Genomic DNA, 16,576 nt, shown 5'->3' on the forward strand with positions numbered 1-16,576 from the left:
CTTCCAGGGGTCTGTGAGCTCCTTTCCCAATACTGGAGGGGCCTATGTCTGCGGAGGGGGGTGGCTTCCTGGGCTCTGGAGGGGAGGGGAGGTTAAAAGCAGGGTGGGGGAGCGAATCTGGGGGATTGTGGGAATTTCGGGCCGCGCCCCCGCCCCCAGCCATGCGTGGGGCGCCTGGAGAAGGGGTGCGCGGGCAGGTGGGGTGCTGCGGGGCCCGCGCGTGGGGGCCGCGCGGGCGGGGCGGGGTGAGTCACGGCCCGCCCGCTCCCATTGTGCGGCCCGGCGGCGGCGGCGGTGGAGGTGCGGAGCGGAGCGCTAGGAGGTGGAGCCGCGGGCTGCGGGCTCCGGCGCCTGCGTCCGCCCGGCCAGCCTGGCTCTGCGTTGCGAGAGGCCGGACGCAAGTCGCGGCTGCGCTCCAGAGCGAGCGCGGGGGACATGGGGCGCGGCGGCCCGCCTGGGCCTCGCAGGCTCCGGAGCCCCGAGGTACCGCGGGGCGGAGCGCGCCGGGCAGGGCGGGGGACCCGGGCTGTCCCGGGCGTGGCTGGGCCTCGGAGGGGCGCTTGGGCCGGGAGCGTGGATCCGGCTCCCGGGTGGGGGGCGCCAACGCAAGGAACCTGACCCCGCCCTCTTCCCCCAGGGCTCCCCGCTAGGCCCCCTCAGCGGCCCCTCCTTCTCACCCGGGTCTCGGGTCCCTTAGTGAGTGAGAGCATCCCCAGCCGCCTACCCGGCCATGGCCAACGGAGTGATCCCGCCGCCCGGGGGCGCCTCCCCCCTACCCCAGGTGACCGGCGTGCGCGGGGGCGGGGGAGAGATGGGGGAGGAGAGGGGAGGGGCCTTAGGGTGGGCTGAGGCGTCCTCTGGCGGACCCCGGGACCCACCCCACCCCACCCCACCCCCAGATCCAGGGATGAGCTGGGCTGGGGGTTATGGAGAAAGAGGGGGGCTTTTGGTATTTTCCGGATCGGTAGCCCTCTCTCTTTACAAGCTCTGGGAGCCCAGAGAGGGTGGTTTCTGGGATGCTGACACAGGTCTGGGGGCAAGGGGAGGGGGCCCGCTGGTGCGAGAGCCTGCTGAGGTCCCCCAGCTAGGGCTTGGAGTTGGGGTGGGTGTGGGGCCTTCATGGGTCAGGGGTCCTTAGCAGAGGCTGTCTGGGCCTGCAGGTTCGGGTGCCCTTGGAGGAGCCCCCTCTAAGTCCAGACGTGGAGGAGGAGGACGATGACTTGGGGAAGACCTTGGCTGTGAGCAGGTTTGGGGACCTCATCAGCAAGCCCCCGGCCTGGGACCCTGAGAAGCCCAGCCGCAGCTACAGCGAGCGGGACTTTGAGTGTGGGTAGCCTGGGGACCCCTAGTGCGGCCGCCCTCGCCACCATCACCTTCATCGCCACCATCACCGCGCTCACCTCCGGCTTGGTCACCCAGTGCCATCCTGTGCCGGACACTGTGCTGGACTCTGTGCTGGGCCACATGCCGTGTTCAGTCATCCTGCCTCCCCCACCCATCGCCTGTCCGCCTGCCAGGGGAGGTGGGCCCCAGACCAGGGGAGATCTAGGGAGTCGGGCCTGGGCCCTTCCACGGTGACCTTCCCCTTCCCCTTCAGCCCCACTCACCCCCTCCTTGTCCCACCTCGACTCCTCCAACTCCGCCTTTCCCTTCCTTGCTGTATCACGTCTCCCCTCCCAGCCCCCTTCATGACCTTCCCTGTCCATCCACCCTCTCCTCCCACTCCACCAGACCTCATCAATGACAGGCACGTGGACACAGGTGTTGGGGGGTCATGGCCCTGGAGGAAGGACTAGGGTTCCCCTGTTTGCGTCCTTGAGCTGGAAGGTGTGTGCCCTCGGGTAGGGAGGGCCCCCGTTTCTGCTATGGGGCCCTCAACCGGATCTCCTGCACCCCCAGTTCACCGGCACACATCCCACCACACCCACCACCCGCTCTCAGCGCGCCTGCCTCCACCCCACAAGCTGCGGCGGCTGCCCCCCACCTCTGCCCGGCACACCAGGAGAAAGAGGAAGAAGGAGAAAACCTCTGCTCCCCCCTCTGAGGGGACCCCTCCCATCCAGGAGGAGGGGGGAGCTGGAGTGGATGAGGAAGAGGAGGAAGAGGAGGAAGAGGAAGGAGAATCTGAGGCAGAACCTGTGGAGCCCCCACCCTCAGGGACCCCACAGAAGGCAAAGGTAGGGGCTTCTCTTTGGAGGGGTGGCAGGTCAGGGGTCAGGGAGGGGTGCAGAGAGGACGGGGGGAGCCCATGTTGGGGCTTGTGTGAGGCTGGGTAGGGTTGGGGGCTGCATGGTGGGTCGGGGCAGGGCCCCAGGGCACATTCTGTGTCTGCAGTTCTCCATTGGAAGTGACGAGGATGACAGTCCAGGCCTCCCTGGGAGGGCTGCTGTCACCAAGCCCCTGCCCTCGGTGGGCCCACGCACTGACAAGAGCCCCCAGCACTCCAGCAGGTACTGGCTGCAGCCTCTACTCAGCAGGGCCCAGCCCAGAGCCGCAAGGTCCCGAGCTCCTGGCAGTCACCTCCTTCCTGACCCTGGGGAGTGTCCCCAGCTCTGACCCTGAGAGAAGAGAAGCAGGGTATGGGAGGGGGTTGGGGATCCTTCTCTGTCCTCGTGATTTACAAGGATGAGAGAACAAGGGGAGAGAAAAAAAGAGCAGAGTGAAGAGGTTAGGAGTTCCCCGGGAGAGAGTGACAGAGTAGAGAGGATGAGGAGAAAGGTGGAGGAAAGGGGGAGCCATGGGATGGGAAGGGGGGCCCGGGTTAGCGTCCTTTCTGCCCAGGAGGGGCCTGGGTCTCATGCTCAGGGTCTACTCCAGGCCCTGCTCTGAGCTGAGGGACGGTGACGGAACCACCGACCTGGCCCTGTCAAGTCCAAGGCTGCTGTGTTGCCTCCCCAGCTCCCCCAGTCCCCGGGCCCGGGCCTCCCGACTCGCTGGGGAGAAAAGCCGGCCCTGGAGCCCATCGGCCAGTTATGACCTGCGGGAGCGACTGTGCCCAGGCAGTGCCCTGGGCAACCCGGGTGGTCCGGAGCAGCAGGTGCCCACAGATGAGGCGGAGGCCCAGATGCTGGGTTCTGCAGACCTGGATGACATGAAGAGTGAGTGAGACCTTGTGGCAGCCTCCATGGTCCACTTCGACGGACTCCCGGCCTCCGAGTGACCTTGGAGAGGCTCTGAGCTGTCCTCCACTCAGGGCTGAGTCCTCTCTGAATCCCTGTCTGCTGGGATGTGGCCAGTGATGGGGAGCTCACTACCTCACCCAGCCACCCTCTCTGATGGCCAGAGCTGAGATTTCCTTTCCTGACACTTCACACCTCAGTTCTGATTCTGTCCTCTGAGTCACCCCTAGAAAAAGGCAGCTCTCTTTTTCACATCATTGTATCCCTCCCCAAGGCCCCTCTTCTCAGGGTGAACTCTTTGTCTCCTAGCTCTTTGATCCCCTCCAAACCCAGGCCCTGAGTCTGAGCCATTGCTCTGGACCCCTGCCTCTCCCTTTGGCAGGACCCCTCACTCCCATCCCACTACCCTTGGCTAGGCCTGGCTGTGATCTCGGCACATTCCTTCCATCTTATCAGTGCCCTGGTTTCTGTGCCACCTGTCATCACCCATGGGGCTCTGTGCCCAGGCCAGGGGCATCACTGATCCCTCCTCCTCCTCGGAGCCACAGTGTGTGGGCGGGGTGGGGGGAAGGGTAGGGCTTTAAGCTCAATACGTCATGGAAAGTTGCCAGGGCCTGAGGACAGGGACAGGAACAATCCGATGGCAGCAGTAGCAGCGGGATGGGGCGGGGTGGGGGCTGGATGCCGCCAGGAGTAGGCTTGTGGACGTGGGGAGTTAGGGTCGGGAGGCTGTGCCACCTTCAGCTCTGGTTGGACAGAAGCCACACCGTCCAGGCTGCCACCTTGTAGGAGAGCCAAGGGGTCTGGCAGGGAGCGGGGACCGAGGTTTTGGCCACCAGGAGAATGACAAGCCCACTGGAGGAGGACCCTGAGCCCAATGGGGCACTGAGCCCTGGGTCTGGGTACACCAATAGCCGGGGCTTTGGGAGGGATCCAGCCCCCAGTCCTCGAGACTCACTGGCCTCAGAAGACTTAGAGATGTTTGTGCTGGACTTTGAGGATGGTGGCCTGTGGGAGTCCGTCAGGGGCCAGCTGGGCCCCATGGCACGGCCACCAACTTGTGAGTAACGGGTCTGCTGGCCTTTCCCTGACTGCTGCTGGCCTGGGTGGGGCAGGCAGGAGGAAGGGAGCGAAGCCCTGCCTGAGTCTGCTGGGCTGTGTACCTTCGGGGAGGGGACATGGGTGTTGAGAGAGGGTGCATGGGAAATGTTGGGGGCTCAGTGCCTCGGGACTCTGACTCAGTGCCAGTCATGGGACCCAGACAGAGAGGGAGGGGCAGTGGCCATGGCAGGGGCTGGAGGGTCTGGCTGGGGCTGTGGACTGAGCTGGGTCTACCTTTGGATTGCACCTTGGCCGGTGGTCCCAGGTGACCATGGGAAGGTCTTCCCTCTTTCTGAGCTTCAGTCTTCTTATCAATGAAATGGCCACATGGGATTATCTGGTTCCCTTCAGCATGGCCTGTAGGTGACTATAGAGCTCACTAAGTAGATGGGTTGGGCAGAAGGAGCTGGGCCGTGACCCTGAGGCCCCCAGCTGGACCTGTGGGACCCCTAAGCCCATCTTCTCTGCAGGTCACCGACTGGAGGACAACCCTGGTGTGCGGCGACACTTAGTGAAAAAGCCATCCCGGACACAGGGCGGGAGGGGCAGTCCCAGTGGCCTGGCCCCGATCCTTCGCAGGAAGAAGAAGAAGAAAAAGCTGGACCGGAGGCCTCATGAGGTCAGAATGCTGAGTGGGTGGGCCTGTGGCTTCCTCATGCCCCTCGGCCCTGGAGCCCTCCTCTCCTTGCCTCCCTGCCTTGCCCCGTCGCCGTGTTCCCCACACCTGTTGGTCCCCGGGCCCTCACCTTTGGCACGTGCCCCAGGTGTTCGTGGAGCTGAACGAGCTGATGCTGGACCGCAGCCAGGAGCCCCACTGGCGGGAGACGGCCCGCTGGATCAAGTTTGAGGAAGATGTGGAGGAGGAGACAGAACGCTGGGGGAAGCCCCACGTTGCCTCGCTCTCCTTCCGTAGCCTTCTGGAGCTCAGGAGGACCATCGCCCATGGTAGGGACCCCCAGGCCTGACCCGAGGCTGCATGCCCTCTTCAGTCTGTGCCAGGCTGCTCAGCTCCCAGGGACACTCCCTGGAGTCCTGGGCACAGGCAAGATCCAGCTGCCACCTGGGACTATGGGGTCCATTTGCTTGGGCAGCCCGTGAGCCCCGAGGGGCAGGGCTGTATCTGGTGCAAGCAGTCAGTTAACAAATGGTTTCCCCTTCCTTGGTGGGGAGGGGCTGTGCCCTCATTCCCACGCTCCATTTTCACAGCCCCTCTGTGGCTGGCCTGTGGCAATACAAAGCTGTGTATCCGCCTGGTACATTGGATGCTTTGCCCTTCCAGCACATTCCCATGCTTTCGGGGGGCAAGGCAGAGTGGGAGGAGATTTCTCCTGTCTGATGGGACTGTGTGCCCTCTCTGTGCCTTACTGTCCCCCTAGGAGCTGCCCTCCTGGACTTGGAGCAAACCACCCTGCCAGGCATTGCACACCTTGTGGTGGAGACCATGATTGTGTCTGACCAGATCCGGCCGGAGGACAGGGCCAGTGTCCTACGTACCCTGCTACTGAAACACAGGTGCCGGGGTTGGGTGCCTGGGAGGGGCCTGTCCAGCTCAGCTGCCGTTCCAGGAGCACAGCCTCTTCTGAGTGGCTCCCAGGCTCTGCTTGAATACCACAAGTGACAGAGAGCTCATTTCTATCTTTTGACACTTTCAATCATTAAAGTTTCTTCTTACACTGAGGCAGAGGGATGGAAGCCCTGACCCTCCACTACTCACCTCATGACCTCAGTCTATCATGAGCCTCTCCTCCTCACCTGCCTCACCCTGCCCCTTCCAGCCATCCCAACGATGACAAGGACAGTGGCTTCTTTCCCCGAAACCCATCGAGCTCCAGCATGAACTCGGTTCTGGGGAATCATCACCCAACCCCCAGCCATGGCCCTGATGGGGCGGTGCCTACCATGGCTGATGACCTGGGGGAGCCAGCCCCACTCTGGCCACATGACCCTGACGCCAAGGAGGTCAGTGCCCTTGCTCTAGCTTGGGCCAGGGGACTGAGAGGGTGTCCAGTTTCAGTTGAGGTCATCAATGACTTCACTGAGCGGGTTGGGAAGGTTGGGTTACTGGCATCATGCTGGGCATTGGGGGACCTAGTAGAGACCCGTATGAGGGGTCCCTGCCGTGAGACGAAGGAGCTTTGAGTGTGATGATATGGCAGACCCACAGGAGCTGTTTAAACAAGATAAGGCTGAGGTGGTAGTAGGGGGTGTTGAGGTAGGGTTCACATCCCAGCTGGTGGCTCCCAGTGTGGGGCCACAGTGCAGTACCTGCCCACTCTGGGAGAGAGAAGCAGGTCTCAGAGCCAGGGCTGGAGCCAGGGCTGGGAGGGCCTGCCACGGCCTCCGGTCTGGGTCCCAGCCCTATTCCAGTTCTGCGTCCTCAGAAGCCCCTCCACATGCCTGGGGGAGACAGTCACCGGGGGAAAAGCCTGAAGCTGCTGGAGAAGATCCCTGAAGATGCTGAGGCCACCGTTGTGCTTGTGGGTGAGGAGGGCCGGGCGCTGCGGGCAGGGTCTGCAGCGTGTGTGTACCTCTCCTGGGGGCCTGCTTGTCTGAGCTCTGGCCTGGAGGCCGTCTCTTCCATCTCCCTCCAGGCTCCCACCTGGCCCCTGCTCTTCCTCACCACCTGTCTTAGCCCGGCCCTTTCGTAGTCCCCTGCCTGCTTCCTGTCCAGTTTTCTGCTATCTTGGACTTGGAATTAGAAAAAAAAGCAACCCTTCTTTAATACCCTGAGTTTCCATCTGTTGGTGAATTGTAATCAATGTATAGACACACAAGTGAATAGTGCCCCTTTAGACTGGGGTTTCTTTGTGCAGTTTACAACCTGCTCAACTGTCCATGATAGCCCTAGATAGCTGCCCCAGGGCCTGCCTTGACTGCTCCCCTTTGCCCAGCACCCTGTGCTTTCCTCTTCCCCTAGGTTGTGTGCCTTTCTTGGAGCAGCCTGCAGCAGCCTTTGTGCGGCTGAATGAGGCTGTACTCCTGGAGTCTGTGCTTGAGGTCCCTGTCCCAGTCCGCTTCCTCTTCGTAATGCTGGGGCCCAGCCACACCAGCACTGACTATCACGAGCTTGGGCGCTCCATTGCCACCCTTATGTCTGACAAGGTTAGGTGCATGCTGGCTCTCAAGGCCTCTTCTCCTAGGCCCTGCTTACCCCTGTCCCTCTCATTGTCTACAGTGGTGCCCATAGAGGCAAGGGTGCTAGAGGCCTCTGGGTGGAGGCCATGCCCTGGAGTGGTGGGGGGAGCTGTTGGCTCAGGGGAGAAGAGAGAGCCCTGAGCTGTGGCTGTGGGAGGGGCTGGTGACATACGGGGAAAAGCCCAGACCCCAGAACTTTGGATGTGACGTGAGACTTGATCAGGAGGGCTGGATGTGCTGGTCTTTGCTGTGGCTTCTCCTGGGATTAGATAGGAGGGTCCTTTAGCCAGGGGCAATGTTCACAATATTTATCAGCCTGTAAGGTATGGCTGATCCAGTTGGAATGGCTCTGGAAGCCTCTCCTCTGCCAGGCATTGTCCCTTTAGTTGCTGCATGTGGAAGTCTGGCATCTCCTGGGAGAATGGAGGGCACCTGGGGCTTTGGGGCAGTGGCTTGCTGGCCTGCTGGGATGGGTGTCAGTGTTCCAACAGCCAACACTGTTGGACTGGCCTAGTATCTATGGCGGAATGTCCACCCTGCCTTTAGCTCAGTGACCCAACACCTGCCTCAAGTCTCCCTCCTGGAGGCTCCCTTGGCCGTCCCTGAGGGTCCTGGCCCTCTCATTGTCCCCAGCTGTTTCATGAGGCTGCCTACCAGGCAGACGACCGGCAAGACCTCCTGAGCGCCATCAGCGAGTTCCTGGATGGCAGCATTGTGATCCCCCCGTCCGAGGTGGAGGGCCGTGACCTGCTACGCTCCGTGGCTGCCTTCCAGCGAGAGCTGCTTAGGAAGCGGCGGGAGCGTGAACAGACCAAAGTTGAGATGACCACACGGGGTGGCTACACGGCCCCTGGGAAAGGTCAGACCCTTGAGGGGGGCTGAGTGCCCCCAATACACACTCCCCCATCCCAGGGCCCTAAGGCTGTGACCCCAGCGCCGTCCTGACTCCTGGAGTCCTTTGCATCCCTGATCCCGACAGCCTGGGGCCTCCAAGCCAGAGGGAGTGGTCTGTGCCCCAGCAGCCCCTTGTCCCCCCAGAACTGTCTTTGGAGTTGGGGGGCTCCGAGGCGACCCCTGAAGATGACCCCTTGCTGCGGACGGGCTCGGTATTTGGGGGGCTTGTGCGGGATGTGAGGCGCCGGTACCCGCACTACCCCAGTGACCTGCGAGATGCGCTGCACTCCCAGTGTGTGGCCGCTGTGCTCTTCATCTACTTTGCAGCCCTCAGCCCTGCTATCACCTTCGGGGGGCTGCTGGGTAAGGGACTGGGGCTTGGGGAATTGAGGGGCTCCTCTGGTCACTATTGGTCCTAGTCTCACCTGCAGGATTCTGGGTCTAGGTGTGATTGCATTAGGGGCCAATGGTTAGATGTGCTAGCAAAGGTGTGAGCACCTTATAGAGATGCTGGATCAGGGAATCCCAGAGATCACCTTTGGGGGGCTATAAAATGAGAGGGTGTGGGAGAGGTGTAAGGGATGGGGGATCCAGTGATCACCACTGGGGGCTAGTGGGGAGGGTCTGGGAGTAATGGGGTATGGAATGGACCCTGCCTGTCGTTCTAAGGGGCTGCTCTGCTTTTGTTGGGGGCCCCAGTTTAGGACAAGCTAGATGAGGAAGGGGGCAGATAGACAGAGCCAGGCTAGGGCCATCCTGCCCGTGCTGCCGCAGGAGAGAAGACCGAGGGGCTGATGGGCGTGTCCGAGCTGATCGTGTCCACCGCTGTGCTCGGCGTCCTCTTCTCTCTGCTGGGGGCTCAGCCCCTGCTCGTGGTTGGCTTCTCTGGGCCGCTGCTTGTGTTTGAGGAAGCCTTCTTCAAGGTGAGGTGAAGCCTTGCCCTGCTCCATCCATCCTGCCCCACACTCTTCCTTACCTACATCCTGCCCCACACTCTTCCTCACCTACATCCTGCCCCACACTCTTCCTTACCTAGGGGATGGGTCCCTGCATTCTCCCACTTCCTCGGAGTTCATCCACTGCCTATTCCAGGGGGCACTGACACCCAGGGCAGGCCACCTGTGGGTAATGACCGCTTCCACCCCCACCTAGTTCTGCCGAGCCCAGGACCTGGAGTACCTCACTGGCCGGGTGTGGGTTGGCCTCTGGCTGGTGGTCTTCGTCCTTGCCCTAGTGGCCGCTGAAGGCAGCTTCCTGGTCCGCTACATCTCGCCTTTCACCCAGGAGATCTTTGCCTTCCTCATCTCACTCATTTTCATCTACGAGACCTTCTACAAGCTCTACAAGGTGGAGGTCTAGAGAGGTCTTAGGGGTGGCAGAGATGGGGGTGGACATTGCCCTGGGGAGGACAGCATGGGAGGGGGAGGTACGGAAAACTGGGGGACAAGGAGAGGGACTGTGTTGGGAGTGAGGGGTTGTAGGGACATCCTAGACTAGGTCTGAACTGAAGGGGAGGGAGTCAGACCCAGAGGGTGGGTGCCAGGTCACGACTCCAGGCACCTGGTTGGAGGCTTAGTAATAAGTAATAAGGACTCACCTGCACAGGTATGTGATGGGGAGGGAGCTGTCAGTGCTAAAGGGCTGGTTGTCCTTAGGTCATCTTTTGTAGAGGAGTGTGTGTGTGTGTGTGTGTGTGTGGTGTGAGTATGGTGTGTTGTGTGTGTGTTGTGTTTGTGTGGTGTGTGGTATGTTGTGTGTGTGGTGTGTGTGTGTGTGTGTGCCTGTGTGTGCATGTTGTGTGTGTGTGTATGTATGTTGTGTGTGTGGTGTGGATGTGGTATGTTGTGTTTTTTGTGTGTGTTATGTGTGTGTTGTGTTATGTGTTGTGTGTGTTGTATGTGTGTGTGATGTGTGTTGTGTGTGTGTGTGTGTGGTACAGCTGGATGTCCGTGCATTACTGTTGTCTGATCAGGTATTGAGGGGCCCCCCTCTCTCTCACAGGTATGCTGATGACGATGAAATCAGGTCACCTGCCAGGTGAGTGACAAAGTGTCCTTGTTATCCACACACAGGTGTTCACAGAGCACCCACTGCTGCCATTCTACCCCCCTGAGGGGGCCCTGGAGGGGTCCCTGGATGCTGGTCTGGAGCCGAATGGCAGTGCCCTGCCCCCCACCGAGGGCCCACCCAGCCCGAGGAACCAGCCCAATACGGCACTGCTGTCACTCATCCTCATGCTCGGGACCTTCTTCATCGCCTTCTTCCTGCGCAAGTTCAGGAACAGCCGCTTCCTGGGGGGCAAGGTGCATGGCTGCTGGGTGTGGAGTCCCCAAGAGTCCCACAATTCCTGCTTTTACTGCCAGGCTCAGCTCCCCAGAGAGGCTGCACCCCTTGCCCGATCAGCCTGTGGACCAAAACCCATCCCAGGCAGCCCCTACCCCTTCGGAAGCCTCTTCCCTGGGTGTCGTCTTGCCCTTTGCTCAGAGAAGTCTAATCAAGACAATAGCCTCCCAGGCTGCGCTGGCACCTATGGGGTTGAGAGGCAGGTGGGAGGTCTTCTGGCTCCAGCTTGGACCCAGGCAGGGCCAGAGATGGCAAGCCCCATGTTAGTCTGCTGACCTTGCCTCCACCTTTTGCTCCCTTCCCCGACCGGCCCCTCTCAAGGCTCGCCGCATCATCGGGGACTTTGGCATCCCTATCTCCATCCTGGTGATGGTCCTGGTGGATTACTCCATCACAGACACCTACACGCAGGTGAGGGAGCCCCAGCCTGTGGCAGCTGCTCTCACCCCAAGGCCAGGAAAGGGAGCCAACGACACACCTCTATGGGCCCTGGGGTTGGGATCAGGCCTGAACTCAGCTTTCCCAGTGGAGTGGCCGCCCTGTGGGGTGGGGCTGGGGCTTCTGGTTGAGGGCCTTCCCCAGGGAGCCTGAGTGAAGAATCCAGGAGAAGCAGGTGTAGGGCTGGGAGCAGAGTGACAGGTATCCCACACAGGTCCCCTGAAGCTCTGGGGCGTAGGGAGGAGGCGCTTCATTTGCCTGCCCTCTGTTGGATCCTTGGAAGGACAGCGAGTTTTGGAGGATGCAAAACTAATTTCCCCCTAACCTGTTCACACCCCAACTCCCTGAAGTCCTGGTACTGGGGACGCAGCCTGGTGGGCTTCCCAGCATGGGGAGGCTGTGGCCCTGAACCCTGTTTTCCTGCCATGTAGAAGCTGACTGTGCCCACAGGGCTCTCAGTGACCTCTCCCGATAAGCGCTCATGGTTCATCCCACCCCTGGGCAGTGCCCGTCCTTTCCCGCCCTGGATGATGGTGGCAGCCGCTGTCCCCGCCCTCCTCGTCCTCATCTTGATCTTCATGGAGACACAGATCACGGCGTGAGAGAGATGGGAGGAGGAGGTGGGAGGGACGAGGCCAGGCTCCTTGGGTCCTTGGCTTGGTTTCAGGGTTGTGGCGGGGACATCATTATCAGTATCAGGGTGCCGGGAGGGTGGAAGCTGGTGGCAAGCCTTGAGGAAGAGAGTGTATGTGGAGAAGCTGGCAGGGGTGAGGAGGAGGTGGGGGAGGAGCAGAGAGCAGTGGCATCCAGGGCAGGGGCATGGTTTCCCCGTGATGGTTTGAGGTGACATCTATCTGTTGCCACCACTCTTTGCAGGGTGGCACTTGACAGTGCTCAGAACACTCTAGCAGTCTAAGCTTGCACCCAGGGATGCTCACATGTATCTAATTTTGGTTAAACCACAATAGCGTGGTAAGATCTGGCATCTGGCTTTTGTGGTGTTTTAAATATTCACAGTGTGAGAATTTGGCTCACATTTGCTTCAATGTGAGAACTTCAATTTGGGAACTTGAAAGAAGCAGCTGGCAGTCCTGGGGAGAACTGTAGTCTGCACGTCCTCCCCCTACCATCTCGTCTCTGTGTGTGCCTGTCTCTGTCCCCTGCCCCTGCCGGGCCAGCCACACCCCCCTTCCCACCTTCTCCCTGCAGGCTTATCGTCAGCCAGAAGGCGCGGAGGCTGCTCAAGGGCTCTGGTTTCCACCTGGACCTGCTCCTCATTGGCTCCCTTGGGGGGCTCTGTGGGCTGTTTGGGTTGCCCTGGCTCACGGCTGCCACAGTCCGCTCTGTCACTCATGTCAATGCGTTGACAGTGATGCGAACTGCCATCGCGCCTGGTGACAAGCCCCAGATCCAGGAGGTGCGGGAGCAGCGGGTCACTGGTGTGCTCATCGCCAGCCTCGTGGGTGAGAGCCTGCCTCCACCCTGCACACCCCCTTCCTTGGGCCCTGTGGCCTTACATCCTCTCTATCCCAGGCTTGACTCTGAATCGCCCAATGTGCTGTGTGTTGCCCTTGATCTGACTCCCAAACCTGCTTCCCAACACTCCCCTAGCTGCTTCTTCCCGGAGTCCTTTCCTGGCGCTCTGTCCTGCCCCCTCTTCTCTTGTTCATGGTGATAAAGCCAAGCTGATTGGTCCAGTGGGTCCATGTTGCCTCCCCACCAGGCCTGTCCCTCTTTCTGGGGGCTGTCTGAGGGGTCAGGCGGGTCTGTGTCACCTCCTTCAGGCCTGTCCATCCTCCCTGGGGCTATCTGAGGCGTCAGGCAGATCCGTGTCACCTCTTCCAGGCCTGTCCATCCTCCCGGGGGCTGTCTGAGGGGTCAGGCAGATCCATGTCACCTCTTCCAGGCCTGTCCATCCTCCCGGGGGCTGTCTGAGAGTCAGGCGGGTCTGTGTCACCTCCTCCAGGCTTGTCCATCGTCATGGGAGCTGTGCTGCGTCGGATCCCATTGGCTGTGCTCTTTGGGATCTTCCTGTACATGGGGGTCACGTCCCTGTCTGGTATCCAGCTGTCCCAGCGTCTGTTGCTCATCCTCATGCCAGCAAAGCACCATCCTGAGCAGCCCTATGTGACCAAGGTAGGGCCAGGAAGCATGGGGGTGGGGCAGTGGGGTGATAGGAAGGGGATCCAGAGGGATCTGGGAACATCGATGGATGGGATGAATATGAAGGAGAAAGTGGGACCTGGGAGCCAAATTCCCCATGATATGGGTGGGAGCAGGCTGGGATGCTGTGCACCGAGGCCCACCGGCTGCTCCCTCAGGTGAAGACGTGGCGGATGCACCTGTTCACCTGCATCCAGCTGGGCTGCATCGCACTGCTCTGGGTGGTCAAGTCCACGGCGGCCTCACTCGCCTTTCCCTTCCTGCTGCTGCTCACGGTGCCTCTGAGGCATTGCCTTCTGCCCCGGCTCTTCCAGGACAGGGAGCTGCAGGCGGTAAGGGGGTGGTGGTTTGGGGAAACAGTATGAGGGCAAATGGGCACTGGGTTCCAATCTCTGTTTGGCCACCCACTAGTTGTGTTAGTTGTGAAACTTGTGTTGCAAGTTATCTCACCTTCCGAAATCTTATTTTCACCTGTATTATAGGGGTGATCCTACCTTATAGGACTGTTGGGAGGGTCAAGTGCTAGTCCAGGTAAAGGCCTCAGGATGGTGGTTTTGTACAGGAGTAGGCACGGGGCTGCTGCACACAGCTGTGCAGGTGGTGCCTGACCAAAAACACCCAGCTGAGAGGCTACAGGGTTGATGTGGCACTGGCGTTCACCCTGAGCCCTGTTTTTGTCAACTAGAGGAAAAGACATCTTTTTGCAATTCATCCATACTCAAACATGGTGTACAAAGGTACCACAGCAACTAGAAGTGGCCTCAGGAAAGAGCTTCATCATAATAATCATTATTATTATCACCAGGAGGGGCCTGGTATCTGGTCTGGGAGGTGACCTGAAGGCTTTGGCCAAGGGCAGTGCTGCCACCCAGGGTCATGGTACTTGCAGAGAGGCTCAGGAAAGGTCGGGGAGCAGGGAGGACTGCAGCTTGGAGGAGTTGGAAAATGAGAGGGGATGAGCCTGCTTCCCTGCCTTCCCCAACCTTCTGTTCCCTCTGCAGCTGGATTCGGAAGATGCTGAACCAAACTTCGATGAGGATGGCCAGGATGAGTACAATGAGCTGCACATGCCAGTGTGACCCTGGAAGACAGTGTCCCTCAGAGACCCCAAGACCTTAGGGATTGACATCTGGGCCTCAGGTAGAGCCCAGCCCTGGGCCGGGGGGCTCCTCAGGACCCAGAGATGTGCCTGGAATCACTCCTGATGCCATGGCTAGAGTGGCCCCCATGACTTCTGCCCGGGGTGTTGACCTCGCCTCACCTTTCACAGACCAGACCGGCACAGGCTTTGAGCTCATTATAACCACACTCCTTGTCTCGTGTCTGCCTCACTTTCTTGGTTCCATCTTTGGTTTCTCAGGTCATACTTATCCATTTGGAACTGGAAGAATTCTATTTTCAGGGTCATCAAAACCAGGGAGAGGTTTGAGTCAAGGACAGAGTCCTTGGGAGAAAAAGAGAGAATCAAGACTGCAGAAGGCCAGAGCTGGGCCTTATCATCACCCCCCAGGCCCCCTCAAGTGCGACCAAGGAGCGGGCAGTGGGGGTGGGGGCACTCAAGGTCTGCTCAAGGTCAGATGCCCATGAATCCAGCTCCTGCTTAGCAAGAGGGAGAACCGGGGAGGGGAGAGGGAGAAAGTTGCTCTAGTGTAGCCACTGGGGAAATCAGAGGCTGCGGGGCCACAGAAGGAATGGAAAATGTCTCTCTTCTTTTCTTGATCTCTGGCCTTCCGAGGAGCAGAGATAGCAGCCCAATCCCCTAGACGCCAGGGTGGTGCCGGATTTGGGGACCCTGGACCATTTTAGATTCTACTGTTTTAGAGAGGCAGTTCTGGGATTCCTGAGGCCACTCCTTGTGCAACAGTCTCAGTTTTGCCAGAAATAATCTGGGAGACTTGAGGGGAGCGGGAGCCCATTGCGTCATAGTTGCTAGGCAACCCCCAGCCTGAAGGAGCGCATCGTCCCCCGTTGCCCTCTGGTGGCTACTCTCGCGTGCTGCAGGCTCTGTCCCGACTGAGGAATAGCAGCACTGCCACCTGGTGGATCTGCGGAGCTCAAGAGCCCATTCAAGCGCATCCAGTTCCTCCCGGGGAGACCAGCCCAGTCAGGCACGTTCCGTGTTCTGCAGCTCTGGGCAGCTCAGAGCTTCTGAGGCCGGGGATCCCTCAGCCCCTAGCAATTTCCTCCGGAGCTGGTGCTGCTGCTTTCTTCTCTTTTTCCAATTTTGCTCCCCGATGTGCTGAACCCCTATCAACTCCAGTGGCGAAGGCACCAGGCTCAAGAGGTGGAAAAAGAGACCCAAACTAGCAAACGAGACATGGGGTTTTACTGGGTCTTACATACAGGGTAGAGAGTCCAGCGGTGGTGAGCGGGGGCAGGAGGAACCACAACCGCTTGCAAAAAGCAGTTTCTATAGCATTTCCACTTAGCACCTTCCCCCTAACAACTTCCACCTGGGTATCTTCATTCAACTCTGATTTGGGCCTGGACCTTTACCTTTATGGCTCTGAGTTCCACAGCCCGGGGGCTCAGATGTTTCTCGTAGACAAGGAAGGAATCTCCAGGTTGGCGACTCCTAGATTCCCTAGCTTGGAACATACATTCAGGTGTGCCTGCCACACAGGGCCATTCTCAGGCTCTGCTTAAGTTCCTGCCGTCAGGTGCGGTTATCATACACTCCCAGGTTCAGGCCAACAGCTGCTGCCCTGAAACTGGTCAGGAGAGAAAGGACAGGCCACCATGAGGCTGTTTGTTGTGTTCCTAAGGAAAAGAAGAGCCCTCCAGATGCCCTGGATTATTGTCCGGGTGTAAGCATTTTATTCCTGTCCACCTAGGCTCCCTGGGTCTCTGGTGCCATGTGGCCTCTAACTACATTTAGCCTCTCCCCTGGTGTATATGAGGACAAGATTCCTTTTCCTTTAGATTGGCCAAGGCTGGGTGGAATTTCAAAAGAACTTTGCCAAGGAACGAAGTCAAGGTCAAACGCAAAACCTAGAAGGGACCAGTGCAGAGAAGATTCTAAACACAGATGGCAGGGGCCACTCAGACAAGTTTGGTTGAGAGGCTTTGCACATGAGAACCCTGGTTCCTTCTCAGAGTCCTGCTTCTCCTTGCCAGCCTGGATGCGGTCAGGTTCCCCTGTTTGGTCTCGGGGATTCCTAGACCCCACAGGAAGGAACTGCACTTTTTCCAGCCCCTGCAAGGAAATGTCAGTGTGGGTCTAGAAAGCTGGATTCCTCACTGGACACAGATGGTGTCAGTCATCTCTACTTGGCAAATAGCTGCAAACTGTGGGTGTTCCTACACTGCGAAATGAAGAGGGGCGGGGCCTTCTGACACGGGGAATGAGTCCTGGTCCCGGCTGGTGGGTCAGGGTGGACTCC

At 59.6% G+C, this 16,576-nt stretch overlaps 1 protein-coding gene across 5 annotated transcripts; it reads left to right on the forward strand.

The window, feature by feature from the left end:
* Positions 1-229: 229 nt before the first annotated feature.
* SLC4A3 (solute carrier family 4 member 3) lies at positions 230-14,524 on the forward strand. Of its 5 annotated transcripts, none has more exons than XM_007966429.3 (23): positions 230-483; positions 638-781; positions 1,161-1,326; positions 1,900-2,177; positions 2,335-2,450; positions 2,818-3,098; positions 4,691-4,839; positions 4,985-5,165; positions 5,597-5,732; positions 5,996-6,179; positions 6,602-6,701; positions 7,138-7,322; positions 7,989-8,214; positions 8,394-8,612; positions 9,024-9,172; positions 9,402-9,596; positions 10,322-10,552; positions 10,914-11,003; positions 11,462-11,628; positions 12,240-12,493; positions 12,997-13,166; positions 13,352-13,525; positions 14,195-14,524. In XM_007966429.3, exons 2-23 carry the CDS (start codon positions 731-733, stop codon positions 14,270-14,272), a joined length of 3,780 nt encoding a protein of 1,259 aa, XP_007964620.1. In that variant the 5' UTR covers positions 230-483; positions 638-730; the 3' UTR covers positions 14,273-14,524. The 5 variants fall into 5 exon arrangements, with proteins under 5 accessions (XP_007964620.1, XP_037857401.1, XP_007964622.1 ...); XM_038001473.2 differs by having other exon boundaries at positions 698-781; XM_007966431.3 differs by having other exon boundaries at positions 232-483; positions 2,899-3,098.
* The last annotated feature ends 2,052 nt before the right edge of the window (positions 14,525-16,576 follow it).

This window comes from Chlorocebus sabaeus, chromosome 10, assembly GCF_047675955.1.
Source record: "Chlorocebus sabaeus isolate Y175 chromosome 10, mChlSab1.0.hap1, whole genome shotgun sequence".
NCBI lineage: Eukaryota > Metazoa > Chordata > Mammalia > Primates > Cercopithecidae > Chlorocebus > Chlorocebus sabaeus.